This window comes from Malus domestica, chromosome 15 (genome assembly GCF_042453785.1).
Source record: "Malus domestica chromosome 15, GDT2T_hap1".
Classification (NCBI taxonomy): Eukaryota; Viridiplantae; Streptophyta; class Magnoliopsida; order Rosales; family Rosaceae; genus Malus; species Malus domestica.
Window position 1 is genome coordinate 911,410 of NC_091675.1, and position 26,669 is coordinate 938,078.

A 26,669-nucleotide genomic window follows, 5' to 3' on the forward strand; every position below is an offset into this window, starting at 1 on the left:
CGAAAAAATGTAACAATTAACATTATGAAATAATGCAAACAAAGAAATAAGAGAAAATTGAGTTTATTACAATAAAACCTGGCAAAAAGCTTTCCAAGGCTCTTCACCTTATAGTTTGCCCCAAACTTTGGATAACCAAGCCAAAGCATCTGTACTATACCCAAATCATATCACACAGCAGATTATACCATTTGGAACAAGTTACGGAATACCAATTGTAAAAAAGGAAAAAATGTACATGAAAACGTCTCTCGGCGTCTTATATTTATAGAAGGAAAACCCTGTAACTAGCGTCGTTAAATCAGGCGCTATCCAAGTTGAAAAAAGCTAGTTACAATCTGAAGTGCTACCGGTCATGTAATCACCAGACTCCGAATTTCCTGTTAAGGACTGGTCATCTGCCACTGTTATCTTCAAGATGTCCGATTACTTCAATTCTTCACCTGTTCCATTTTCTCTCTGAAAGAAGCAGCACTCGAGCAGTAAGAAATCGGTTTATATTGCAGAGATTATACCCTATACGAAATTATTAATCATGCTTTTTGGCAATGTAATCAAGTAGATGATTCATGAGAAAGTATGCATACCATTTGTCTTTGCACCTGGCTGTGCTTGAGACATTGACCGCTGGATGCGTGGAGACCCCTGCCTTCCATTTGTACCAGGTAAGGAATGTCTCTTCTTTACGTAAATGTCTCTGTCTTGCATATCTGGACTGGATCTTGGAGAGAGATTTGCTTGAAGTTTTGCTCTTGCAGATTCTGTGGCTTGCATGAAATGGGGGATGGAACTGTTGCTACTGCTGTCTCTTGGTTCTTGATCAATGTTATCGGCGGCGGGTTTTGCTGAACCAAATGAATTGCGTCTCTTGCCGTTTTTCTGATCTTTACTGGATCCAGAATCATGATTTGGATTAGAGGGAGATTTCTTTCCTGCTGAAGCAGACTTACGTTTTTGGTTGGATCCACTCTTGTCAGCTTTGCTCCTTTTAGCTTTCACAGATACCAGACTGGACGGTGTTCCTTGGGATTCTGGGACAGTCAAATGGCTTCTTGGAGAACCTTCTGGGGATGATGCATATGCTTCATTACCTGCCTCGGTGTCCTGTTCTCTCTGCAGATCAGACGTAGTTCTCTCCGGCTGAGACTCTGTTTGAGGGGAGTCCACAGCAACCACAGAATTTTCGATCTCACCATTAACAACCTTTTCTGGTTGATCAAAGACTGGGTCAGATAGGTTGGAGACTGGGATTGTAGGTAAATCTTTGGCTTGGACATCCGCATTTTCAGTGCTGTTAGCTTTGGCTCCATGCTCATGTTCCGTAGCTCCAACATCAGATATATCAGGCGAATCAAGGGTGGAAGAAATGGAGATTTCGGTGCCACACTCAGAGCCACCAACTTGAACACTTGATACATGGGTGACTGGGTTTTCAGCCCCGTTGAGCTCCTTTCTGATTTCAGTATCCACCGCAGATGAGAATGCATTCCTTTGTAATTCACTTACAGCATCATCTTGATAGGATGGACTAATTGATCTACCTGAATTGGTAGTTGAACTCAGCACTTCAAATTTTGACTGTGCAGCAATAAATGCAGGATTACTCACTTTCCTCGATCCGAATACAGATTTCTTTCCGTCGGTTTCTAGATCTTCTGAGGCTAATCTTTTCATAGAACGTTTAGGTTGTTCAGTTTCCGTGACAGGCTTCCCAGAAATGGACTTGAGCTCCACTTGAGAATCTGCATTTGATTGCACACTTTGATTTGGAAGATAATTTATCTCTTCCGTGATCTCTTTCACATCAGATATACTGATATTCTGAAACTGAGGCTGTTCAATATAGGGATGGCTTGCCTGAAAGTTCAAGTTGTCAGCGTCATAAGTAATCAGATTCTCTTCACTTTCAGATGGCACTATTGATTCTGTGATGCTGGACTTTGAGTCTGATATCTCTTCATCTTGAATTTTAGATTCCCCAGGGGACTCAGAAATTTCTTCCTTTCTTACCTGTTTCTCCATCGCTGGCACTGCTTTTTCTGACTCTGCAATATCCACCATTGACGGCGATGATAGTGACGTCCATCTCTCCATCCATTGCCAAGTAGAACCGGGCTTAGAGGAATCACACTTGACATGAAGAGGTTTGGTCTTCGGTGATGATTCCAACAACTTAAATTCAGAAAGTATGAGTTTAGGTAGTATATATGAATGAAAGATAAATTAGCCAGGAGTGCAGTTGCAAAAGCAAAACACAACAGATAAAGATTTCTAAGCATACCTGGCGGGCGAAACTATTCCTCAGTAGCTTCTCAATTGAAGTGTGTGTTATATTCGATTTGGCTACTGATTTTTCCTTTTCCTGAAACAGAAAAAATAAATCCAGAAAATTCATCAGGAACAAGTAAAAACACTATTAAGTTGTCTCAAAGAACATTTCCACAGGGATTATGGGCTGATAATAGCAATAACAAATAACTTAACAAAAATTGCAATTGTGAAATAACCACTTATGCCTTTATTTCAGAAGGTGAATACAACACGTGATATGGAATAAGGCAAACAATATGACGTACAATACATAAGCATCTCAATGCGATAAACTAACCTCCCCAAGCTGAAGATCTTATAACACTGGATCTCAATGCGATTAGCTAACCTCACAATGATGGAGATCTTTATGACATTGAATTGCGACAAATTTCAGTTATTAGTTGATCTTTTCATATTGAAAGTCACACAATCTATTCATTACCTTTCTCTAAGAATTTGAATACAACAAGCGATTTAAGCGGAAGGCTATCTCTATCAAACAACGCCTAGCATTTGGATTTCATACGTTTAATCATTTTTATACAAGTACAGTTAATATTCTGCGTTACCATTATTCTGACTTGTTCCTATTGGCTTGACCAAGGACAGTTGGCATAGGTTAATAGACACCATACAAACTACCATCAAACAATTAATGAAGCTATGAACAAGATCACTTAAGGCAAGAAATATTTGAATAATGGCCTATAGAGAGCAGATTATTCTAATTTGAACCGAGTGGCATACCGAGAGCTTAGAGTTATGGTCAATCTCTTGACGAGCATGGCGAGCACGAATAAGAGCTTGCATTTTCACAAGAGCTTGAACACATCGTAGAGTTCCCACAGCATGCCTACGGACCAAATGCCCACGAACGGCAGCTTGCAACTTAACAACATTCTCAAGCTCCACCAATGATTTCTGAGCCTGGTTAATAATTCAATGAATATCTTATTGGGAATGCTACTAATTATATACTTCAGAATTCATGTATATCAACAAGAAAAATTACCAATAATCCTCCGGAAGCTGTCTGCACAAAAATAACATCTGACTCATCCGGTTTGCATTCGACTGCACTTTCATCTTCTGCAACATTTTCAGTATTGGAAACTTTTGGTTCAGTTTCGGGTACTTTCTGTTCAGTCTCCGGTATTTTTGGTTCAGTCTGGGATACCTTCTGTTCAGCCTGGGATACTTTTGGGTTCTCAGGAGTTACCAACTGGGGTTTCTCGTCAGTGCAATGTATAACCGATATCTTTTCTGGAACAGTAGTGCTCGCTGGCGGTTGGAAATTAAGAGCAGCTGATTCTGGGATCTCCTTATGTCCAGAAGTGGGGGTCTCTCTGATAACAGTGTTGCTCAACACTCGATGCCGTGCAGATCTCTTCCCAAAACTCCATCCGCGCTTGTCACTCGAACTCTTACTCTAAAAAAAACCGAAACAACATTGATCAATACACCACACGCACATATAACAAAGTCCTCAATGAAGCAACTAACTGCAATAAGCAATTTAAACGATTTTCGGACAATATTATTAAATTGTAAATGGCGGTTATGATGAACCAGATATGCTTGAGAATCACCCGATTTTCGGACAATTAACAGGATTGCATTTATCCTACTTATACTAAATCAGCAAAAGTTACACACAAACTACTCAGATATAAAGATTCTCTAACGTTTTTCGCAATCGAAAACCGTGGTTTACAAGTGTCAATTCTTAATCAAATAACAGCTCCTAATGCTCCGTTTGGTAACACGAAACAAACAGATTTTAAGCATGTTAAATGCAAGATCAGATTCTTCAGATCTTCGCATAGAAAAGTCATTAATCTCTCAAAATCCAAACAGGGAAGTAGCTGCTACAATCCTATATATTAACGAAATGCAAATGAAAACAGACCAATTGAATCATAGGCAGCAACGAAACCAAAAACGGAAAGTCATAGGAAACACCGAAATGCAGAAACCGTGAGCTAACGAGAATACCTCAGGAGCTTCGAGGTCATCGTTGTCCGCTGAATCCTTACCGCAGGTGATAATATTGAAGCAAGAGGTAGATTTCCCCATTTTTTTCTTCTTTCACTTCTCTCTCTCTCGCTCGCTGTTTCTCTCTCTAAAAAGTTCAATACACAGACAGAAGACACAACACTCTCTCTCTCTCTTGATTTTCGAGAGACAAAACCGCCTACGTTGGTGCGGTGTTGCGAAATGCGACAAATGTAGTAGCTTGAGAACACGGACCTCAACACACTCCTTAAATCTGGCTAAAAGTCTTTTCTGGAGTCCGCCATTTATCAGCTCCGTTGCGCTTCTACGCCCTGTCCGTGGAAAGGGAAGTAAAACTTTATTTTATTTTTGAAACATCATTATTATAAATTGACCCCCAATATGAAGTGGTTGTTTCACTTTGGTATCTAAGTAATGTGTCTCAGGTTGGTCCAGAGCTCCTTAAGAATGTATTAAAAATGGAAAACATGGCATTATTTACCAAGTCTGGAGGTGTAATCATATTCAGGAGGTTCTAAAGTTAGAACGACTAGTGAATTCGACAATGTCGAGTTGATTCCTGAAGTTTTAAAAATGTGTTGGTTATAAAAATATCAAAACTGATCGTGTGTAATTATATTTTTTTATTTAGAATGACTCGTAAATTTGATAATGTCAAATTTATTCATGAACTTTTAAGAATGTAAAATATGGACAACAATGATGTCAATTACAAAATCTGCCAAATATAATGGCAGTTCAATTAGTTTGATAGATTTTTTTTTTGTCGTAACGACTCATGAATTCGGCAATGTCAAGTTGGTCCGTGGATTTTAAACATACCTAGTGGCGGGTTCAACAATGTTTGACAAGTTTTATGATTTTGAACGACTCATGAATTCAACAATGTTCAATTTGTCATTGAACTTTAAGAATGTGTTGAGTACATAAAACAGTAGCTTCAGTTGCAAAACTTGCCAGAACTAATGACGTGTGCAATTATGTTCGACAATTTTTTTTGTTTAAAACAATCTTCAATTTTGACAATGTCATCAAGGAACTTTTTTGGACTGACACTTAGCTGTCAATGCTTTTGTAGACTATCAAGATAGATTTTAGACACATATAGGGTTGTATATTGAAGGAGATGGATGAAGATGGACAATAAATCTATGTTGCTAAGGTGCTTAACGAACAAATGTAACACCAAAATGACCACTTACATTGAGACACATTTACATCATTTGTTTGTTTAAGTCGTTTACCACTTCTTAATGTCAAAGCTAGTTTTTCAGTTTTGGTAAATGTTAGGCCTAATCAATTTGTTTGGTTTGCCCATTTATTAGCAAAATATGCCTTGCCATAGGTAGAAGTGGTCATATGGGAATAGACGATGACAATTTTGTTCAAAGTAAATGTGTCACTTAAAATCATTTAAAAAGCACGTGTTATTAGACCATCTCCAATGGTGACTTATAACCTAAATTTTCCTTTTTTTTTTCCCCCCTAAATCCACTCCAACCCAAAACCTAAACCAAACCTAAAACCTAAAACTTAAAATGAAGGCAAATATAGGTCACAAATTTAGCCCACAAAATGTGTTGGGACCCACGGATGAGAGTGAAAAGTGGGTCTTGTCCTGTAGCCAACGACTACTTTTTTTCATCGGGTGGTGGTGGTAATTGGACCATTGGTTAATCCAACGGTCCACATTCAATTTTTTTGTTTGTTTTATATTTATATATTTATTGAATCCAACAGCTTAAATCGAATATAATCAAATCTAACGGTAAAAAAAAAAATCTAACGGTCCAAATGTAAATCCAATGGCTAGAATAATTATAAAATTTATCGGAATTTAAATATTTTTTTCCAACGGCTAGAATAATTTTTTTTTAAGTTTATGTGGTTTATCATGATTTTCATGTATTGATTTAGTGATTTTTCAAAATTTATCGGAATTTAAATATTTTTAGGTTAAAATGTTCATAAAATTAATTTAGGATAGTCTACATAATTTTTTTTTTTTAAAAAAAGTTAATTTAAAAAAAATTAGCCTTAATTCATTTTTTAATAATCTGGGGCTAAAATTTTAGGCCAAAAGGGTTGGAGTAGAAAAGTTGTTTCTGGGCTAAAACCTAAATTTTCTGGGCTAAATATTTTTAGGTTTTAGGTCAGGATTGGAGATAATCTTATGTCAATAAAAATATGTTTTGTAAATATGTTTTCGACTTGCCAAAGAATTTTTTTTTTTTTGCATTGTAAAAGCAATGTCTCAAATTTGACTTACTTGGACGTTGAGTTCAATTCCTTATTATTATTGAAGTATGAAACAAAAAACATAAGTTACGGGACCAAATTGAAAAGATCCTCAAGATTTATGAGGCAAATATGAAATTAACCCTTAAAAAAAAACTGTAAATTGAGAATGTCTTATCCAGTCCACCAGCCTTTGGTCATGGCTCACGAGCGTCTCGAGAAATTGCGTTTACCGGGGGAAATTAGATTAGCAGTAAGTTACCGTTAGATTAGATTAATAGCATTTGTTTTTGTGCTAATGACGGGTTACTCATGTTTTTTGAGATGACACTCCAAACTCCGAAGTGGAGTTTCTTGGCCCACCCCCCTAATTATTGCTTTTTTTCAATTACAATCCATATCTAAGTTCCAACTATGATTATGATGGGCGATTAAGTATATAAAACAAAACTAAAAATATTTGTAATTCATTGACACACCCCGTCCCGAAGGAGGGCATGCTGGCCGTCACGTGAGAGTGACGTAACCATTTGCACAGTACGGAAGCTTTAATTATACAATTTATAAGTTGATACACCCGAAGGTGAGTCCTAATTTTGTCCAATCTGTCAGAACACCGTCGAATTCCTCGTAGTCACCACATCTTTGTGATTCCTGAACCTGGAGGGGCGCAAAACCAAAATTGAGTGGGTCAGTAAAACAATTCTTTTCCAAATCCAAACATTTTTCAAAACGTTGTAACCCCTCTCCGTAAAACCTGTATATTTTCCCAGAAATGTAAAATATAAATATACATATAAATTCTCAAAACTTCATTTTTACTATCTCAACATTATCTCTTTATCAATCATGCCATGCCATGTCATCTCAACATTTCTCATATTAATTATGCCATGCCACATCATCTCAACAGTAATAAGGTATGAATGCATCAACATAATCATATCAGGTGCAAGAAAGTAATCAACCGTATGCCCTCTAATAGCCCTATACGGTTGAACCTAGAGCTCAAAATCTATCATTATCACTCTACCGGAGTCACCTCTGTGACCCGTCCGGCCTTCTGCACACAAGTTACGCTCTAGTGCTTCTCATAAATCATCTGTGCACATAATCTAAGGTCACCCACCAGTCGGAATCTCACTAACACTCTCGCGACTGGTCTGTCGTACCCACTCCGCGTGGACTGTACGACTAGCATCTACTTGGATCCAAGGCGAGCGTGCGATGCGGTGAATACTATAAGCACTAAACCATGGTGCAGGATTTGAGCTCAATATATATCATCATCATCATAACAGTAATTAAATACTCATCTGTGCGTCCACCGCACCATTTCATACATATGCATCATAAATCAATTCTTACCTGTGCGTCCACCGCACCAATTCATACATATGCATCATATATTAATTCATGCATGGCATTTCAACTCACATTTCTATATACTTTTCATATCTATTCTATGCATGGTATTTTACTTCCCGTTTTTCCACATAACTCATATGCATTTCATTTTAAACATAATTTCATGCATTTTCAATTTCTGGGAAAACGTTAAGTATATATATATATACGGAAAACAAAACTGCCCACTCACCTGGAGTTCGTCCAACAACTCCCTAGCACCACACATCAAGGCGTCATGACGATCGCCGCCTAGAATAGTAATCAAATCCAGGCTCAGAATTCATATCGATAAAATATATAACTTATATAAAATACGTCACTACGTTGATCGATCCGGAAGATCTGCCACTCAGATTTTAAATCCATAACTTCCAAAGGTCCACAATATACCTCTAGGACGTCGGAAAACCCTAAAAAAAAAAAAATAGGATTCCCGATTTGGGTACTGTTCATCATCTTTTAAATGGGAGATTTTCTTTGAATTTCAGGATCATAGGGAGCTTTAGAATGTTCTCACGATGCTCGGAGTGCATCGTTGGTAAGAAAAGGATCACGGGAAGCTCAGTTACGAAGTTTTACAGAGGTCGCCGGAGTTTCAAAGTTCCCCGACGTAATTTCATGCAATTTGACCTTAGATTATGTGCACAGATGATTTATGAGAAGCACTAGAGCGTAACTTGTGTGCAGAAGGCCGGACGGGTCACAGAGGTGACTCCGGTAGAGTGATAATGATAGATTTTGAGCTCTAGGTTCAACCGTATAGGGCTATTAGAGGGCATACGGTTGATTACTTTCTTGCACCTGATATGATTATGTTGATGCATTCATACCTTATTACTGTTGAGATGATGTGGCATGGCATAATTAATATGAGAAATGTTGAGATGACATGGCATGGCATGATTGATAAAGAGATAATGTTGAGATAGTAAAAATGAAGTTTTGAGAATTTATATGTATATTTATATTTTACATTTCTGGGAAAATATACAGGTTTTACGGAGAGGGGTTACAACGTTTTGAAAAATGTTTGGATTTGGAAAAGAATTGTTTTACTGACCCACTCAATTTTGGTTTTGCGCCCCTCCAGGTTCAGGAATCACAAAGGTGTGGTGACTACGAGGAATTCGACGGTGTTCTGACAGATTGGACAAAATTAGGACTCACCTTCGGGTGTATCAACTTATAAATTGTATAATTAAAGCTTCCGTACTGTGCAAATGGTTACGTCACTCTCACGTGACGGCCAGCATGCCCTCCTTCGGGACGGGGTGTGTCATTCATTGTGTTTCAAACTTCAAACATTATTGTAGTGTAATATTTAGTGTAAGAATATCGCGTGAAATCAAAATTATAAGATATTTTTACATAATTTTATAATTAGGAATTGAGTCTGTCATATTCCTAAATTTATGAAATGAATCACGAGTTAGTGTTTAGAAAAATTTGTCAGAGGGCAAAGTCATGCTACGCCTTAGAATGTTTATGTTTATGATACAATTGAAACGTTTGCTTAGATTCATAAAACTGAATCGCATCACATCATTTTTCACAAAATTTAATTGTCATCCTTTATTTATTTACTAGGGGCACACACAAAGTGGGTGAATTTTTTTTTATATTTTTGTTTTTGAAATAGAAGGAGAGAGGAAGAGAGTGATGGAGAATGTGAGAGTGAAAAGTTTTTTTTTTTTTAATTAGAGATATGTTATGATTACATATAGATGGAGCTTAAAACAAAAAAAATTGGTTGTGTGAAATTACATTTATGCCCCATATTTCTTAAGTTTTGTTTTAATTAAAGGGTTAAACTGGTAATTTCATAAAATTTTGGTTGATAATGAGTGTTTTATTAATTAGTACAGATTCCAATTGCACTAAATTTGATCGATGTAAGTTTGTTGAACCCACCCACCTTCTTTGGGCAATTGCTTCCATTTGTAGGCTTATCATTGGTGTTTTCAACTTGATTAATCATAAACCAAAACATTGGTACGTCAAAGCAGGTGATATAGTGATATGATTAGCCAACGGATTATAGATAAGATTGATTAGGCAAATTGGTCATTAGACAATTCAAACCTAACAGCAAAACATATGGCTCTCCCCCGACAAAAATCAGCTTATCACGAGAATAAGGACAAGTGTGTGCTGTGAGGAGAGTGGGGCCCAACCGTGGCTTCCATGTGAGAGGATTTACAACAACTAGATGATGGAGGAGAATAATATTTATGTAAATGACAACGGTGGTATCCTAATAAGAGGCAGATTTCAAACAGTAGTGAGCGTATGTAATCTGTATCACGTGACGAGAAATATATAAATATATTTTGTTATTAAAAGTATTTTTAAGAGAATAGTCAAATATTTAGGCAAATCCAATTTAATGAACCACGTCAACACAAAAATGTAAATTTTATGGTACAAATTGTACGGATAACGTAGTCGGTGTATCATTTTTCGAAGTTTTTCTTGTATATAAGGGGAAGATGCTCTAAGGTGAGGGGGTGACGGAGGTTGCCAAGGAACATTGCTTGCTTTGACACATAATGTTGACCTATTGTTCTCCAGTACTTAGTACTATGATTTAGTGGTATTCTTCTTCATTTGTAAATAAGAAGTCTTAGATTCAAATTTTGTAAATAATGAATTCGATACTAAATTAGATTGTCCGTTATGTGGCTTAATCAAACTCCTCTTTTTTTTAGTATAAAATATAGCTTTACCCTCAAAAATAAGGTAAAGATGCTCTAAGGTGAGGGGGAGACGGAGGTTGCCATGTAACATTGCTTCCTTTGACAGATAATGTTGACCCATTGTTTTCCAGTAGCCAGTGATCAACGAACTACTGACATCTCTTTTGTCCTAACGTGCCACGTGGTTGACTGGGTGCACGACACGTACGATCACATGGGTATCTAAGATCGTCCACTGTTGATAATTTGATATAGCTTGCTGAAGGCATGTGCCGCCATGAATGGGCTGAGCTGCAAATGGGTTGCCATGAATCTGTCACATGCGGCCCCCACCACCAATTACTTTGCTACACAGAAAGGTCTTTGCCCTCTGATTTTCATGGTGGCGGTTGCACCTGCTCTGCTCCATCCCAAAACGACTCCCCGCCGTGCATTTGAAATTTGGCCTCCAATGTTACTGTGCAACATACTTGCAATCAAAACGTTATTTTTATTGGTATTTCAAGTTCATTACGTGTTGTTAAGTTAACCGTAAGATTGATGGTGGCATAAGTTTTTTACTATATTGAAATTAGAAAGGAATATGATCCTGCATTGTAACTAAAAAGTCTTCTATTAGTCAGTTTGAATAATGCCGACTAATTAGTTTTGAACTCGACGCTCATATTTGAACATAATACTAGAAAAAAAAAAAATTACTCACATGTTTTGGCATGTACATCATTTTTCCTATAGGAGAAGGTAACGGCCATCCTCCCCACTGAGAAAAAGTAGGCCCTTTGCACGCGCCTGTTGCAGAAAAAGTAATCCCGCTTAATCTTACTCTAGCCTAAGTGGCCATGATTGAATAATTATTGTGGATGAAATTTTACAAATAGTTGTGTGGTCTCCATCCCATTTCTCGATTTTAACCATGGAGATGGACATAAAATGGCACCAACCCCATTAAGAATGAATAGTGATGATTGCACCTAAGATTAAGATTAAAAGTAGGTCTTGGACTTAAATCTTTAGGTGGGGAATTATTTCAGCAATCAGCTTTCTTTGTAACCATTTCATTTTGATTTAGGTGCAACGGCATGTACGACCGTCTACCACGCTGGTCCTCCAATTTGGAAAAAAAAGAGCCAGGTGGAGCCCACTTGTCACATGGCCGACGAGGACGTGAGTGATAAAAATACTTTCTCCGAGGCCATTATTGCAATTATAGTATTACTATCGGAGGTCCTAGTGGTCCGACTGTCAATGCCATGAGCGTGATCTCTTTTCTTCGGCATACTTATTCTTTGGCCAGGCTGCCTCTATTTGGGCAGGTAGGGGGCACCTGCCTAAATTATTTGGGACGCGATTGTATAATTCTAAACCAATAACACAACGCTATGAATATAATCTCTTTTATTCATATACCTTTCTTTTCATCTAAGGACAAATTTGTATTGTACTTACTACATAATCTTAATGGTAGCAAATCCCCATAGTGCCCCTAATATCCGTCTGTTAAGGACCGTATAGTGCCTGTCTCAATATTGAATTATTCTAATATCCGTCTGTTAAGGACCGTATTGTGCATGTTTCAGTATTGAATTATTCTTCAATTTTAAAACAAGTGACAAACACTCATTGGATGGTGGCGCTACTGAGATTTTGTCTCGGTTACAAAACTTCTTTTATTTGGGATAAATTTTCCTTTGTGTGTTGTGTGATTCACATGCACCGAAACTTGAGTAGGCAACACCCAACACTTCATGAATGATTGAGAGTCGCGCATGGGTGACTGCGTAATGGAACACATGAAACCATTGAAGGAAATACGACATCTCATAGGAGTTTGGGGTCTCAATATTTATCAGATGTTTGCTGATTTATGGACATAAAGTATCAACGATTAGGAAAGATGGGGCCTGTTAGCCTCGTCCAGCTTTAATCCCATACCCACAAGCTTTGTATTTAGCATTCAGCAACACGTTTGAAAGCAATTGATGCTTGCTCGCAGCTTTCCCGTTCCTCGACTTTACAAGCAAAAATGAGTGCCTTATTGGTCCCCTCCTCCCACGGATAATCCTTAAGCCAGACCCCGCAATCCAAAAATTCAACCATGCTATGATGTACAGTAAAGAATCCAACGCCCTAAAATTTCAGTGTACGGTGGTATATATACTATACACCGACGCATACTAAAAGTCTCCAAAGCCTTGATTTCAATACGGACAGATACATTCAATCGGGCCCCACTGCAATAATATTAATAATAACAAATAAATACATAAAAAGGAATAGAGAATGTCTACCCAAAATTATAAAACTTTGGTACAGTTTATCACTCGCATTCTTTCATTTCAGCCGGATGTTAAAAAAGTGTTCAATCCAGTGTTTGTTTTCATCAGATAAGCACATCATATTTGTAGTGCGGGAAAACGATGAAGATGAAAATAAAAATAGTACAATGAAACAACTCGAAATGAGGCGCAGCGCCGCGGAGTAATTAAGTACACTTCTCTACATTGAGAGAGCAAAATTTCGGATAGGGCCCTGGTCCATAGGGAAAGCGCATAACTTACGACCTGCGAGGTCTTCCTCTCTTACCAGTTGCAGTTTTTGCTGGTGCAGGACTTGGGCTTTTATTTGCGGGAGGGCGACCCCGTCCACGCTTTACCTCAGCTGGTGCCGCCTTTTTAGCTCCATTGCCTCTACCACTACCAGAAGTCTTCCCACCTCGTCGACTTTTAGGTTCTTGCTCACCATTGTCCTCATCATTGCTTCCATCACTGTCGTCATCAGGCTCATCGCTGTCTTCTTCATCTTCCGAATCAGAAGGTTCTTTTGACTTCTTCCTCTTGGAATTTTCAGATGCTTTTGAAGCACCCCTTTTAGGAGTTTGCTTAGAAGCTGGAGCGGCACTCACAGGTTCCTCACTCCCTGCAACAAAAGTGGAAAGAACCGACAAACCAGGTTTAACTTTAGAGCTTCACTTAGTTTGGACCAACTTTCCTCAGGCCAACTGGCTAAGGATGAACGAACGATTTCCCATTTGCAACCATTAAAATCAGCATACCTTCAACAGAAGCTTTGCCATCATACACCTCAAGCTGCAAAAACGAAGTATTTTTCAAGTTAGAGCAGCCATGCGTTAAACAAAGGAATTTAAAACAACCAGATTTTTGCAGAGATATGGAATTACCTGATCAAGTCGGTCACCAACAGTTGTTCTATCAACAATAACCATGGAATGGCCAAGTCCACATGCAACACTACAGAGTACAATCCTCCATCGTTAAGGCCAGAATGTACAATTGAATCTTATGGTACGCAAGGAATGTAGACAAGCTAATACCAAAACAAATATTCACCTCATAACATGCATACCCTCAAGGATATCCACCTTTTTGGGAACTGCAGAAGACCTAAAGAGCCAAAACATAAAGCCAAAAATCAAGGAGGAGGAAAAAGACGTCAAAAGAAACAAAGGTATAATATCACGAGATATCACGTACTTCTGTCCATTAGGGCCATATCCCAGCTCTCCATTTTGAGCATGACCCCAGCTTATGCAGGAGGAATCAGCACCAACGAAATGGTGCATATTGCCTGAATCCATGCAACGCAAATTCCAGCCACTATCAATGAAGATGAGAAAATTTTCTAAGAATTTATGCCACATCCTTGGCTAAAAACAGAACCGAAAATCCTAAGCTATTTTGATGAGTCCTCATAAAACACATTATCACAAGATAAGAAACAACTTCTAATCTAATTCAAAATAGTTCCCCTGCTCATTTCTGCAAAACAATGACAAGCAAAAGACAAAAATATATGTAGTGATAAATGGCAAGCTCTAGCCCTAGAAGAGTCAAAACTTCTAAAGTGAACAGGGCAAATTCAAGATAATCAAGGATGAGAGCTGAACCTTAAGTCCATAAGTGGTTTAGGATACATCCAGTCGTCACCTGTATTCTTAATTTTACCCCACATATACAATTGCCCTCCACCTGGAAAACCAAAAGAAAAGAGAAAAATATGATCACGATGAACATCTCAGACTGTAAAAGTGAGGGATTATTTTGAAATATAATGTTAACGTGACTCCAGTTACAAAGATCAATCATCAATCATCAATTTTTGCAGTGACCTTCCAAAATATAACTATGCAAATTATAAATGCTATGCTTAATGCTTTTAAGCTTTCCACTTCTTATAGACAGAATATCTGTTAAGAGGGAGCTAACGAACTTTAGAAACTATGAATAACATAAAAAGCACACTTATAATAGCAAACATGTGACCAAAAATGATCCGAAGAACAGATTAGTGAAATATAAGATTTTTTTTTAAGAGAGAAAAAAGGTCATCCATTAATTATGATGTGATATAGCACCAAGAAAGTCCCTATACAGAAAGAAGAAAAATAAATAAAGACACTACACAAGCCCTCGTCTGAAAGCAAACAAGAACAAGTGAGGAAAGGGGCCTGGAAACGTATTAATTGGGTACCTGCAGTACATGCAGAGTTTACAGAACCAGCTGAAATAATTGCATCAGGAGGCAGAATATTATTCCTTTGGAAGATATCAACACGACGAGGAGACCATTCATCCTTCTGCTCCCTATGTCCAAGCCTATATAAACAGCACTCCAGGAGTTATATGCAAAGCAAAAATGACAACAAAGAAGCTGATGAAAACAGGAAATATCCATAAGCAAAGTCATCCACTTTAAAAGAGAAAAACTAATGAAAAGGGCTTGAAAACTTTGAGTTTTAATGATAAGGACAAAATAAAGGGTGGAGTGAATAGTACCATGATTGACTTTTTAGTGTAAAAATGTGGTTTTTCATTAAAGTAAACAGTACCGGGAGCATTTCGTTAAAGTTCCTTAAAAGTTAAAAATCCAAATGCTAATGGAATAGTGAGTACCAACCTTCCATAACCACCATAGCCCCACCTGTAACCATATATGATTGCAAGTTAGACAAACATGCCAATCAAAAAGTTAGGAAGGAAGCAAGACAAGGGTAATGCCATATAAAAGAACTTACGTATAAACATAGCCATTTGCATCCACTGCCACTGCATTCTCAAAACAAATAAACTAATTAAGGAAATGATAATGACATATATTGCAGCGGAATTATACACTTATTCAATCACAGAGGGAGAGAGAGCAGGCATGGCAATAACCTGTATGATTTGTTCCACATGCAACTTTCACAATAATTTCCCCAGCTAGAGAGGCTATTGCTTTAGGGCGTGGTTGGGCTTCATAAGCAAGCTTCACTGAGCTGTCTTTAGTATTATACTGCAAGCACATCCCAGCATTTATCTCATCATCCAAAGATTAAGGTGCATACAAATGTATAGAAAACACCTATACGATCTTCCCTAAAAAATACCTCATTATCTGTACCATGCCCAAGTTGCCCATACTGTGGAAGGCCGGCAGTTCTGGAAAAAAAGAAACATTTTGTAATTCAATCAGTAACCATAACAAATTGAGAACCAAGCCAAACAAGCAACTGGCTGAAAAGATAAAAAAAAAAAAAAAAACTCAAATGTATCTGCAGACCCTACAGTATAGAAGCTCCTTCAACACTAGATAACCACACAGTGAAGTCACCCCCACAAGCAACATTTTTAACCTCAGACACTTGACAGCGAACGGGGGAAGCCTCAACTTCTACAGAGGACAACGCAAGTGTGTAACCAGAAAGGCTGTTAGCAAGTATGCAACCAAGACAACACGGAATAGAAACATTTGAAATGAGCCCTAGCTAGCAGAACACCACGAAAACTTAAGCATGATTCAATTAGGTCATCCATACAATGACTTGTCATCAGATTCTCATAGCAAGCTCCTAAAATTTCATCAAACTAACTTGACAGAGTAGAACCTACCATTTTTTGCTGAACCTGAACCCAGCTGTCCATGCTTATTCCAGCCAAAGGCGAAAGAATGTCCATCCTCAGTAAGGACTACAGTGTGATTCTTCCCGGATGAAGCTCTAACAACTCTGTACCTAAAACACAGAATTTTAAAAAATTGAAGAGTTCTCCAAATACGACCCACTAAGCAATTCAAAAGGGTCAGCAAGCATCAAAGATTCAAAGTTCCAATTCAATAAAAATGACTAATATTTCAGGTGATTTTCATCAAGAAAACAAATGTGTCCAACATCAAACACGCAAACATACTTCGAAAGTTCCGACACTACAGTTGGCCTATCGCGCTGAATTGTATCACCATGGCCCAGCTGCCCCTTCTGCAAATCGTAAATTTATGCATAAAATATAATTAAGAGTCCCCATATGCATCAACAAAGAATCCGAAACTAAAATTTGAACACACCTCATTGCGTCCCCAGGTATAACACCGCCCTTCCACATCCAATGCCACACAATGACACGAAGCTAAACCCAACACCAACACAAACAATTAATTAAATTCAATTAATAAATACAAAAAGAAAAATTTGTGAAACAAACAGTAAGAGCGAAACTCACAGCAACCCGAGGCGACGAATCGGATGTCGATGTCGACGAGAGGGCGGAGGCGCGTGGGGGAGATCAAATTACCTTCAATGGCGCCTTTGCGCCGACCAATGGCGTCCCAAGACGTACCTCCGCAGAACAAAAGCTCTCCCGATTTCTCCACCTCCACCTTCTTATCCGCCTGGACCGCAGACATTGCAGGACAAACTCCGGCAAAGCCGACCGCCTAGCTTTAATCTGGAAAACAAACGGAGAGGCTATAGAGGAGGTGGATTAACGGCTAGTTTTCAAAGGGGATAAACGAACGGCTGTGATGGAGGTGAGATGGCGGGAAATGGATGTAACGGCTAGTTTGAAGAGATCGGAAGCGGCACAGGGTTTTGGGGGTCCGGACCAACGGAGGAGGAAGAAAATGGATGAGAACTGAAACCCTAATTCAAATGGGAAAGGAGGGTATTAAAAGGAGGGATTTGGTTAGGTTTACGAGAACAGGGACTTAATTAATTTAAAAGGGAAAAGGTGAAAAAAGGGAAAATTAATAAAATTTAAAGGAAAAACCCGCCGTGTACATAATAACAATAGCATTTTGTTTTGCTGCTGCTTCTTGCTTCTTAAAATCTTCAACTTGAAAACTTATCTGCAACAGAAACGTCATTTTATGCATTGATGCTGATGTGAAGGTATTTTTAATTTATTACGTGTTGTTATGTGTCTTATTTTTATATAATTGAAATGCAACTAAAATGTTATTTTGACATCAACACGAAAACATATCAAACATATCTCGTGATTAATTTATGATATCAACCGTTTTTGCAACTTTTTCTTACGGTCTGTTTCTCGTGGGGGTATTAATTTCTTGGAGCACAGATGGTGTTTTTGGACGTAATATTAAAGTACAGTGGGTGGTTGTGGAATTTACGAACAAAAAATATAGTAAACAAATCTCAAAGCAGTACTCTTTCACTAGGAAAATTTTCAATTTAAATTAGACAGTTACATAAAGGATTTAATATATGACATCATATTTCAAAACAAATTTTGGCACCAAAGGGACCAACACAAGCCAACGTTTGTGTTGGCCAACCTATTGGCTCAACTCCGGCTTAGCGGCAGCGTTGCCGTTCTGGTGATGCGGAGGTCGATTTTGCTGAGGCTGCTGCATGAACTGCTGCGGTTGCGTGTTCTGTTGAGCTTGGTGCTGTGGCTGCTGTTGCATTTGATAGAGGTTGAGATGCTGCAGTTGAAGCATTTGCTGGTTCATAGATAATTGCTGCGCCATGCGGTTCGAAAGGTGGCCTTCTCCTCCACCGAGCTCTCCAGCGGCAAGCTTTAGTCGCTGCACTTCTCCAGTCAAGGCTTCATTTAAAGCTGCAACATCAGAGACACAAATTAAAGGAAGACAAAATTAGTCCAGATCCCACCTTCATCAGCAGGAATTGGTCGTAAACTAATATAAAGGGAGTCCATTTCCCATGTGTGCTAGGACATTCATCAGCTGATATTTGTATAAATATCGACACAGATGGACCGAGTGTCAATCAGCCTACACAGTTTGGCAATTGAACCACGGTAAAAATCATGGACGGAAAACCGATCGAGCTAAAATCTAGTTTTTGAGACGGGGGAGGAGAGGGGACAAGTGTCGATCAAGCTCAATCCCTTCAACCACCTCAGCCAGGGTCCAGCGCTGAGTTCAATTTCTCTGCAATCTCTCTCTTCCAATCAAAAGATCGACTTTAGGCCTACATGGCTGTGTAAATACATAAAATCATTGAAGGTGGATACGAATGATTTATAATTACAAACGTTGGAGGCCTAAAATCATACCTTGCTTCCATTCATCCAAAAATCACATGTATGTTGGACGTAGTGATTTTTGGATGAATCACAAACAGACAGATACAACAGCACTTTTTCTATTTCCCATCGAGATACCACAGCACAGTTAGGATTGTTGAAACTAACTGAAAAGTTACCGGTTCCAAGGTTTTGAGGAATTGGTAGAAGTGAAATGAAAATCCAAAGTCAAGGAGGTGGATTACCAAAGACATGAGCAAAGAAACCTTATAGCTAGATAAGGTTACACCACCAAACTTACATGTAATAACACAACAACAACAAGAGTTGTTAATCAAATCCACATATTCTTAGGTATAACGATTATATTAGTTTTCAAATATCAATCATTTAACCTTGGAGGAAATAGAGGAAACTGTCTTTAGCCAAATCTAACTTTATGTGAAAGCAAATTAGAAATGCATTTATGTATAAATCCTGAACTTTAAACATTTGTTTTGGTTGACGAGTTTTCACTAAAAATCATATAGTTTATATGGCACATATGATAACTGCAATATTCAATATACATATAAAGAGCTGAAGAAAAAGTACAATACCATCTTTCAGTTGGGCCTGTTGTTCCAGAGCTTGAAGCCGAAATTTCAACTCATTGTTCTCACTTGTAAGACCCACAGAGTCTCTCTGGACACAAGCAGATAACATACAGTCAGTGATCATTTGATGAAGGTTAAGTAACTACGGAATCAGAAAACCTCAAATAGAATTGCATACCTGCAATTTTGTAAACTGGGCAGACAAAGTGGTTGCCTCCGTCTGCAGGGTTTGCACCTTGTGTTCCAATTCTTGAATGTATCGCATCTTCCTCTCCTTGGAACGAGCAGCTGACTGACGGTTAGCCAAAATCCTGGATGAATTTAAAAAAAAAAACATGAGCAAATTCACTAAACAAGACATCCAGTACAAACAAACAGATACAAGAAAGAATTTAAATGCATAATACCTCTTTGCACGTTTGGGGTCTGATAGTGCTATCTCAGCAAGTTTCTCATTTTCCATTATCTTTTTCAACTCAATTGCATTGAACTCACCACTTCCAAACTCCATGCTGAACTTGGCTGAGTTCCCATCAAGCGAAGTGCTGGGTGATTGTTGGCCTAGCGGCAGGGGTTTCAATGGTTCATCATCGAAATTCAGACTTTCCATATAACTATCCATTGAAATGCTCCTACAGTGTCGGACATTAGATACAACATCACCGCCAGCAGTCCTCTTGAGCCCTTCCCTCCTCTCATTCGGAAAACCAGAACCTGGCCTCTGCCTGCCGTTACCATTCCCCTTTAGACCACTTTCCACTTCATTATCACTACTCTCACACCCGTTTGTCTTCGAGCCACTGGCTCTGCTATCCAAATCCTTATCCTCATTACCGGACGAGTTCATTTTGTCAATGTTCTCCAAATTCATGTATGCATTAAACAAATCATCCGCAATCTCTCCCCCCGATTTCCTCTCATCCATTCCCTCTGCATTCCCATTTGATCCCTGTTTCATCAGCTGATTTGGCTTTCCAATCCCTGAATTGTCTCTCCCAGAAGCCGATCCATCCAAACTTGTTTGCCGCCCAATGGGAATCAACTGAGGCGAAGATTGAATGATAGCTGAGAATCCTAACGGAACATCACTGTTAGAGCGCCGGTGCCTTCTGCGAGGGGGAAGGCCGTCTCCAGCCCAAAATGCACTGCTATCAGCAACTGGGGAACGAAGTGAAGGTCCCTGAGAATTAACAGTCTCCTCCATGGAAACCTCAACTGAATTCGGGTCAGACGGAGAAGGACCCGAGGGGTCGCGGTAAGTCAAAGGGCTCAATGGGGGCAGGGAATCAAGCGAGAAAACCGGAGGCTGAGACAAAGACCTAGTGTGGGATGACCCTGGGCTCAAATTCTGTGTTCCCAACTGCCAAGAACGCGATTGAGGCCTCATGACATTCGAAAAAGGCATCGAATTGTGGTTATTCGGGTGCGAAGGAGGAATCCCGGGCCTCTTACTGTTCTCAGGACTCAAACTAGGGGAAGATTGACGCATGGGGAGACCCATCTGAGAAGAAGGGTTGAAATTCGGAATATCTAAATTGCTGTTTGGCTTAGGAATCGAGAAAGACGACGACCCAAAAGTTGGATTAGGCCGCTGCTGCTTGGCACTACCACTACCACTACCACTACCAGTGTCATCACTGCCCTCCATTTAAGCTCAGCTAAAAAGCTCTAAAATCCTCGATTCATCCGAAAAAACCACCCAAGTTTCCTACTTTTTATCAAAAATCTATAAACCCGAAAAAACCCAAATCGAAGAAACGGAATCGAACCCTAAAGAGAGAATAAAAAAATGGGATTAGTCAAAGATTATGGGTGCAGAGTACCTCATTATATATAATCCCTTGGAGCTGACCGGCCTGCTTTGGTGCTCGGTAGAACTGCAGAATGGCAAGACAAGAGATAATCAAAAATGTCAAAAGGCGGTGATTTCACGGCGTTTTGATCATATAAAATTGTATTTGTTGACTACAAATACAATGTTGCCACGATGAACTTCAGACAATTTTCTCACAAGGACGCGTTTTTCTTTATGTATATATATTTTTGATATTTTTTCCCTGCCTTTATCACCGGCTTCTTCTTCTCCTTGTATCGAGGGGACAAGTGTGTCTGTATTTTATATTAATTACGGATATTAACAAACATTTTTATATTTTATTAATCAAATCAATGAAGGCAAGAAAAGAATGAGATCCTCGGATCATTTTTGTGAGAATTTCGAGAATTTTTTAATCATATTCATTTATTGTATATCGATAATAAATTATTACAAATTTTTTTATTTAAAATTAAATATAAACAATACATGATAAAAACTGATCGTAAAATATATAATAAACGGATATAATTAGAAGATTCTTGAAATCCTCATAAACATCTGGAAATGATCCTCGTTCGAAGAAAATATACATGACAGAATCACAAGCCATAAGCAAACAAAACCATAGTGGACCCTTTTAACAATTTATAAAGCGACATATTAGAATTTAGTTAAATTAATTAGAGCGGTGTGATTTTTTTTTTCTACATTCAAATTCAAATCCAAATCAACATTTTTATAATTTAAATACTTTTGACAAGTGATCTTTTGCCATGTGAAAATGTATTGAGCTTTTGCATATCGACGTGAATTTAAATCATGTCAATGACTAATTTAATATCTAATCAAACGAAATTTATTGTCTAACCAAATAAATAATAATTTAAATACTTTTATAAAAATAAATAATAATATAAATACTTTTATAAAGATAACCTTATCGTTTATTAAAAAAATATTATAATCGAGCATATATGGGGGAAAATTCGAGTAGATCAGGTTCAAATAAATTTGCATATAAAATAAAAAAAATCCGGAAATGAATCTATCATAAATTTTGTAACAATTCATGGAAATTATCATTAAAAGATAAGGTTACCGTAAGTCGATTGATTACCAAAAGAATAATAATTTAGAAAGATTAACGGAGATTAGGACATAATCTACTTGTTCTCAAGACAGTATTGCATCTTTCTCTCCCGGAGATGGTGGAGGTTGAGTCGCAAGAAGCACCTTCGTTCCTAAACTCGCAACGGAAGATACCATTTTGCACTTTTTGCACCTTAGCAGAAGCTAAATATTAAGGAGATGTTGTTCGAATTCATGTCGTTCGACTCGTATGCTCGCTCATTTCGGGTAGAATATGGCCCGAGGAAAATTTTCAATACAGTAACCAGCATCCGATGATCCAAAAAAATGATTTAAGTTGCATAAACTTCATAATAATATATGCGTCGATTTAATTTAGACACTTACATATGGATTTAATATATGACATCATATTTTAAAATAAATTTCGGCACCAAAGAGACCAACACAAGCCAACGTTTGTGTTGGCAAACCTATTGGTTCAACTCGGGCTTGGCAGCAGCATTGCTGTTCTGGCGATGCGAAGGTTGTCGGTTTTGCTGAGGCTGCATGAACTGCTGCGGTTGCGTGTTCTGTTGAGTGTGGTTTGAGAGGTGGCCTTCTCCACCGAGCTCTGCAGCGGCAAGCTTTAGTCGCTGGACTTCTCCGGTTAAGGCCTCATTTAAAGCTGCAGCATCAAAGACACAAATAAAAGGAAGATAATATTATTGGTCCATATCACATCTACATCAGCAGGAATTGATCGTAAGCTAATGTTTTCCGACTTGTGTGGGGACATTCATCACCTGATATTCATATAAATATTGACACAAAGGGTTCGAGTGTTAATCAAGCTCTGCGGTAGGCAATTCAACTACGGGAAAATCATGAAGGTAAAATCTGACTACCACCCACCGAACTTTTTGAAACAGGAAAGGGGAGTGGACAAGGATCAATCGAGCTCAATCCCTTTCCCATCCAGGGGCCAGGGCTGATTTCAATTTCACTGCATTATTTGGTCTTTCTATCAAGATATCGACTTTAGGTCAAAGGGGTTGCGTGAATACATATCCTGCATTCTGTCTTAAAATGATATCTATTTCAGTTAGTATTTAAGTTGGTTACGTGTGTTCTGCATCTTTATCCAGGAATACAAAGAATATCCCGATCTTACTGTTATCCTTTTACTTGATTGCTGAAACCAACTGCAAAGTTACTGGTTCCAAGGTTTTCAGTAATTGGTAGAAATGAAATGAAAATCCATAGTCAAGGAGGTGGACCGTGGACTAACAAAGACATGAGAAAATAATGCTTATAGCTGGAAAAGGTTAAACCGTTAAAATTACGTGTAACAAGAACAAGAGTTTTTAATCAAATTGACCTAGAGGTGAAGCTTAATAGCATAATTATGTATGCATCTGGAACTTTAAACATTTGTTTCGGTAGACAAGTTTTCACTAAAAATCATATAGTTTATATGGCACGTATGATTACTGTGATTTTCAGTAGATATATAAAGAGGTGAAGAAATAGCACAATACCATCTTTAAGTTTGGCCTGTTGTTCCAAAGATTGAAGCCGAAATTTCAACTCATTGTTCTCGCTTGTAAGACCCACAGAGTCTCTCTGGATACAAGTACATATAGCGCAGAGTCAGTGACCACCATACCATGAAGGTTAGTTTCAAAATGGCTAGAGGTAAACTTTAGAATCAGAACACCCAAAAAAAACCCTACCTGCAATGATGTGAATTGGGCAGACAAAGTGGTTGCCTCTGTCTGCAGAGTTTGCACCTTGTGTTCCAATTCTACTATATATCGCATCTTCCTCTCCTTGGAACGAGCAGCTGACTGACGGTTAGCCAAAATCCTGGATAAATTCATAAAACATGAGCAAATTCACTAAACAAGACATCCAGTACAGACAGATACAAGAGAGAAGTTAAATGCATAATACCTCTTTGCACGTTTGGGGTCTGATAGCGCTATCTCAGCAAGTTTCTCACTTTCCATTATCTTTTTCAGCTCAATTGCATTGAACTCACCACTTCCAAACTCCATGCTGAACTTGGCTGAGTTCCCATCAAGTGAAGTGCTGGGTGATTGTTGGCCTAGCGGTTTCAGTGGTTCATCATCAAAATTCAGATTTTCCATGTAACTATCCATTGAAATACTCCTGCAATGTCGAGCACTAGATACAACATCTCCGCTAGCGGTCCTCTTGAGTCCTTCTCTTCTCTCATTTGGAAAACCAGAACCTGGCCTCTGCACGCCTGCGCCGTTACGATTCCCATTTAGACCACTTTCCACTTCATTATCGCTACTCTCACCCCCATTTGTCTTCGAGGCACTGGCTCTGCTATCGATATCCTTGTCCTCGTTACCCGACAAGTTCATTTGGTCAATGTTTTCCAAATTCATGTATGCATTAAACAAGTCATCCACAACCTCTCCCCCTGATTTCCTGTCGTCCACTCCCTCAGCATTCCCATTTGATCCCTGTTTCATCAACTGAATTGGCTTTGCAGAAGCCGATCCATCAAAACTTGTTCGGCGCCTAACAGGGATCAATTGCGGCGAAGGTTGATTGATAGCTGAGAATCCTAATGGAACATCACTGTTAGAGCGCCGGTGCCCTCTGCGAGGAGGAAGGCCGTCTCCAGCCCGATATGCAGTGCTTTCATTAACCGGCGAACGAAGCGAAGGCCCATGAGAGTTAACAACACTCTCCCCCATAGAAACATCAACAGAATTCTGGTCAGACAGAGAAGGAGCGGAGGGCTCGCGGTACGTCAAAGGGCTCAATGGGGGCAAAGAATCAAGCGAGAAAAAGGGAGGTTGAGACATAGACCTAGCGTGGGATGACCCTGAGCTGAAATTCTGTTGACCCAGCTGCCAAGAACCCGATTGAGACCTCGAAAAAGGCATCGAATTGTGATTATTAGGGTGCGAAGGAGGAATCCCAGGTCTCTTACTGCTCTCAGGACTCATACGGAAACCCATTTGAGAGGGGTTGAAATTGGGAATATCTAAATTGCTGTTTGGCTTAGGAACCAGGAAAGACGACGACCCAAATGTTGGATTAGGCCGCTGTTGCTTGGAACTACCAGTTTCATCACTGCCCTCCATTAAAGCTCAGCTAAAAAGCTCAGAAAACCTCGATTCATCAAACGAAAAACCATCCAAGTTTCCTACTTTTTTATCACATCTGAATAAAAAAAAAAATTTTAATTCTCTAAACCCAAAAACCCAGATCGCAAATCAAATCAAACCCCAAAGAGCATCTGAAAAATGGGATCAAATAAGATTACGGCTGCAGAGTACCTGATCATAAAATCCCTAGCAGCGGCTGCTGGCCAGCTTTGGCTCTCAGTACAAGTGCAGAATGGATGATCAAATGTTAAAGGCGGTGATTTCAAAGCATTTCGATCAGCAAAACAAAAATGTTAGTGTTGACTACAAATACAATGTCGCCACCGACAGCAGGAAGCAGCATAATGGGAAGAGATCAGACAATTTTCAACAGACGCGCTTTTTTTTTCTTTTTTTTCTTGATCTTCTTTTTATCTGCCTTTATCACCGGCTTCTTCTCCTTTAATTAAGGATATCAACAAAATATTTTTGTTTTATTTATGAATTAGACTTCACGAGTCATAACCAAACAAAACCACAGTGGACCCACAACGGACCCCACTAATTAATTTATTGATTACTTGTCGAAATTTCCCTAATTTTGTTAGGACAATTTTATTTAAATCCATTAATCCTCTTTTCACATCCAACTAAGAAATTTTGTCTTACAAACTTACCATTTTATCCTCAAATACAAAATTTACATACTTGAAAAAAATTACACAAACACGTAAACCCACCCAACCACCTACCCTGGCAACAACCAAACTTGATTCTGGTCATCATTCCATAAACTGTCACCACCAATCTGCTCTTTATCTCGTGTTTTTCAATTATTCATGCCCAATTCCATGAGACTGGATTTTGGTCTAACTATTATCTCTTTAACCCTTAATGAACTAATTATAAAAATCCAGAAAATAATACAATTCACCATCACCAATTCAAAGTTATTTGTTATTGCATTCTCTTGATTTGTAAAGGTATGACTCCAATTACTTTGTCCTCCAAACTCCAATTACTTTGTCCTCCAAACCCTTCTTAGCATCTGCATCAACAATTGCAGAACAAAAGTTAACCCAATTGCTAATCTTAGCATA

General features: G+C 38.6%; 4 protein-coding genes and 1 long non-coding RNA gene across 10 annotated transcripts; all 5 read right to left on the minus strand.

Moving 5' to 3' along the window:
* Position 1: 1 nt before the first annotated feature.
* On the minus strand, positions 2-4,708 carry LOC103450401 (protein IQ-DOMAIN 32). Of its 2 annotated transcripts, none has more exons than XM_008389739.4 (6): positions 4,309-4,708; positions 3,326-3,742; positions 3,061-3,240; positions 2,282-2,362; positions 588-2,172; positions 2-459 (listed from the first exon to the last, which is right to left on the minus strand). In XM_008389739.4, the coding sequence occupies exons 1-6, from the start codon at positions 4,387-4,389 to the stop codon at positions 440-442; spliced, it is 2,364 nt and encodes a 787-aa protein (XP_008387961.1). In that variant the 5' UTR covers positions 4,390-4,708; the 3' UTR covers positions 2-439. The 2 variants fall into 2 exon arrangements, with proteins under 2 accessions (XP_008387961.1, XP_008387962.1); XM_008389740.4 differs by having other exon boundaries at positions 3,061-3,234; positions 4,309-4,665.
* A 2,371-nt stretch (positions 4,709-7,079) lies between these two features.
* Positions 7,080-8,232, minus strand: LOC139192314 (uncharacterized). Its single transcript, XR_011576372.1, has 2 exons — positions 8,168-8,232; positions 7,080-7,227 (listed from the first exon to the last, which is right to left on the minus strand). It is a non-coding gene; the product is annotated as an uncharacterized lncRNA (long non-coding RNA).
* Positions 8,233-12,967: 4,735 nt separating this feature from the next.
* LOC103450402 (uncharacterized) lies at positions 12,968-17,750 on the minus strand. 2 transcript variants are annotated; one of them, XM_008389741.4, is made up of 16 exons: positions 17,168-17,750; positions 17,013-17,074; positions 16,859-16,926; positions 16,562-16,683; positions 16,238-16,343; positions 16,060-16,111; positions 15,848-15,965; positions 15,706-15,736; positions 15,588-15,611; positions 15,162-15,286; positions 14,578-14,659; positions 14,165-14,287; positions 14,021-14,074; positions 13,852-13,921; positions 13,726-13,759; positions 12,968-13,589 (listed from the first exon to the last, which is right to left on the minus strand). In XM_008389741.4, exons 1-16 carry the CDS (start codon positions 17,349-17,351, stop codon positions 13,228-13,230), a joined length of 1,617 nt encoding a protein of 538 aa, XP_008387963.1. In that variant the 5' UTR covers positions 17,352-17,750; the 3' UTR covers positions 12,968-13,227. The 2 variants fall into 2 exon arrangements, with proteins under 2 accessions (XP_008387963.1, XP_008387964.1); XM_008389742.4 differs by having other exon boundaries at positions 16,562-16,677; positions 17,168-17,702.
* Positions 17,751-18,089: 339 nt separating this feature from the next.
* LOC103450404 (bZIP transcription factor 29-like) lies at positions 18,090-21,644 on the minus strand. Of its 2 annotated transcripts, none has more exons than XR_011575907.1 (4): positions 19,959-21,590; positions 19,730-19,862; positions 18,986-19,639; positions 18,090-18,908 (listed from the first exon to the last, which is right to left on the minus strand). XR_011575907.1 is itself a non-coding variant. In XM_008389744.4 (4 exons), exons 1-4 carry the CDS (start codon positions 21,197-21,199, stop codon positions 18,243-18,245), a joined length of 1,743 nt encoding a protein of 580 aa, XP_008387966.1. In that variant the 5' UTR covers positions 21,200-21,644; the 3' UTR covers positions 18,090-18,242. The 2 variants fall into 2 exon arrangements, 1 of the variants encoding a protein (XP_008387966.1); XM_008389744.4 differs by having other exon boundaries at positions 18,090-18,526; positions 19,555-19,639; positions 19,959-21,644.
* A 1,130-nt stretch (positions 21,645-22,774) lies between these two features.
* Positions 22,775-26,065, minus strand: LOC103450403 (bZIP transcription factor 29-like). Of its 3 annotated transcripts, none has more exons than XM_017336499.3 (5): positions 25,762-26,065; positions 24,395-25,645; positions 24,175-24,307; positions 23,980-24,064; positions 22,775-23,126 (listed from the first exon to the last, which is right to left on the minus strand). In XM_017336499.3, exons 2-5 carry the CDS (start codon positions 25,564-25,566, stop codon positions 22,933-22,935), a joined length of 1,584 nt encoding a protein of 527 aa, XP_017191988.1. In that variant the 5' UTR covers positions 25,567-25,645; positions 25,762-26,065; the 3' UTR covers positions 22,775-22,932. The 3 variants fall into 3 exon arrangements, with proteins under 3 accessions (XP_017191988.1, XP_070669477.1, XP_008387965.1); XM_070813376.1 differs by having other exon boundaries at positions 24,395-25,576; positions 25,762-26,006; XM_008389743.4 differs by having other exon boundaries at positions 24,395-26,033.
* Between the last annotated feature and the right edge of the window lie 604 nt (positions 26,066-26,669).

Coding starts and splice junctions, on each gene's coding strand:
- LOC103450401 (XM_008389739.4), bottom strand. CDS start 4,389: ATGGGGAAATCTACCTCTTGCTTCAATATTATCACCTGCGGTAAGGAT. Junction 3,743..4,308: donor ATGACCTCGAAGCTCCTGAG/GTATTCTCGTTA, acceptor GGTTTTTTTTAG/AGTAAGAGTTCGAGTGACAA. Junction 3,241..3,325: donor CAGCTTCCGGAGGATTATTG/GTAATTTTTCTT, acceptor ATTATTAACCAG/GCTCAGAAATCATTGGTGGA.
- LOC103450402 (XM_008389741.4), bottom strand. CDS start 17,351: ATGTCTGCGGTCCAGGCGGATAAGAAGGTGGAGGTGGAGAAATCGGGA. Junction 13,760..13,851: donor TTGGTGACCGACTTGATCAG/GTAATTCCATAT, acceptor TCGTTTTTGCAG/CTTGAGGTGTATGATGGCAA. Junction 13,590..13,725: donor TGGCAAAGCTTCTGTTGAAG/GTATGCTGATTT, acceptor CTTTTGTTGCAG/GGAGTGAGGAACCTGTGAGT.
- LOC103450404 (XM_008389744.4), bottom strand. CDS start 21,199: ATGGAGGGCAGTGATGACACTGGTAGTGGTAGTGGTAGTGGTAGTGCC. Junction 19,863..19,958: donor GACCCCAAACGTGCAAAGAG/GTATTATGCATT, acceptor AAATTCATCCAG/GATTTTGGCTAACCGTCAGT. Junction 18,527..19,554: donor ACAGGCCCAACTGAAAGATG/GTATTGTACTTT, acceptor CTGATGTTGCAG/CTTTAAATGAAGCCTTGACT.
- LOC103450403 (XM_017336499.3), bottom strand. CDS start 25,566: ATGGAGGGCAGTGATGAAACTGGTAGTTCCAAGCAACAGCGGCCTAAT. Junction 24,308..24,394: donor GACCCCAAACGTGCAAAGAG/GTATTATGCATT, acceptor GAATTTATCCAG/GATTTTGGCTAACCGTCAGT. Junction 24,065..24,174: donor CCCAATTCACATCATTGCAG/GTAGGGTTTTTT, acceptor ACTTGTATCCAG/AGAGACTCTGTGGGTCTTAC.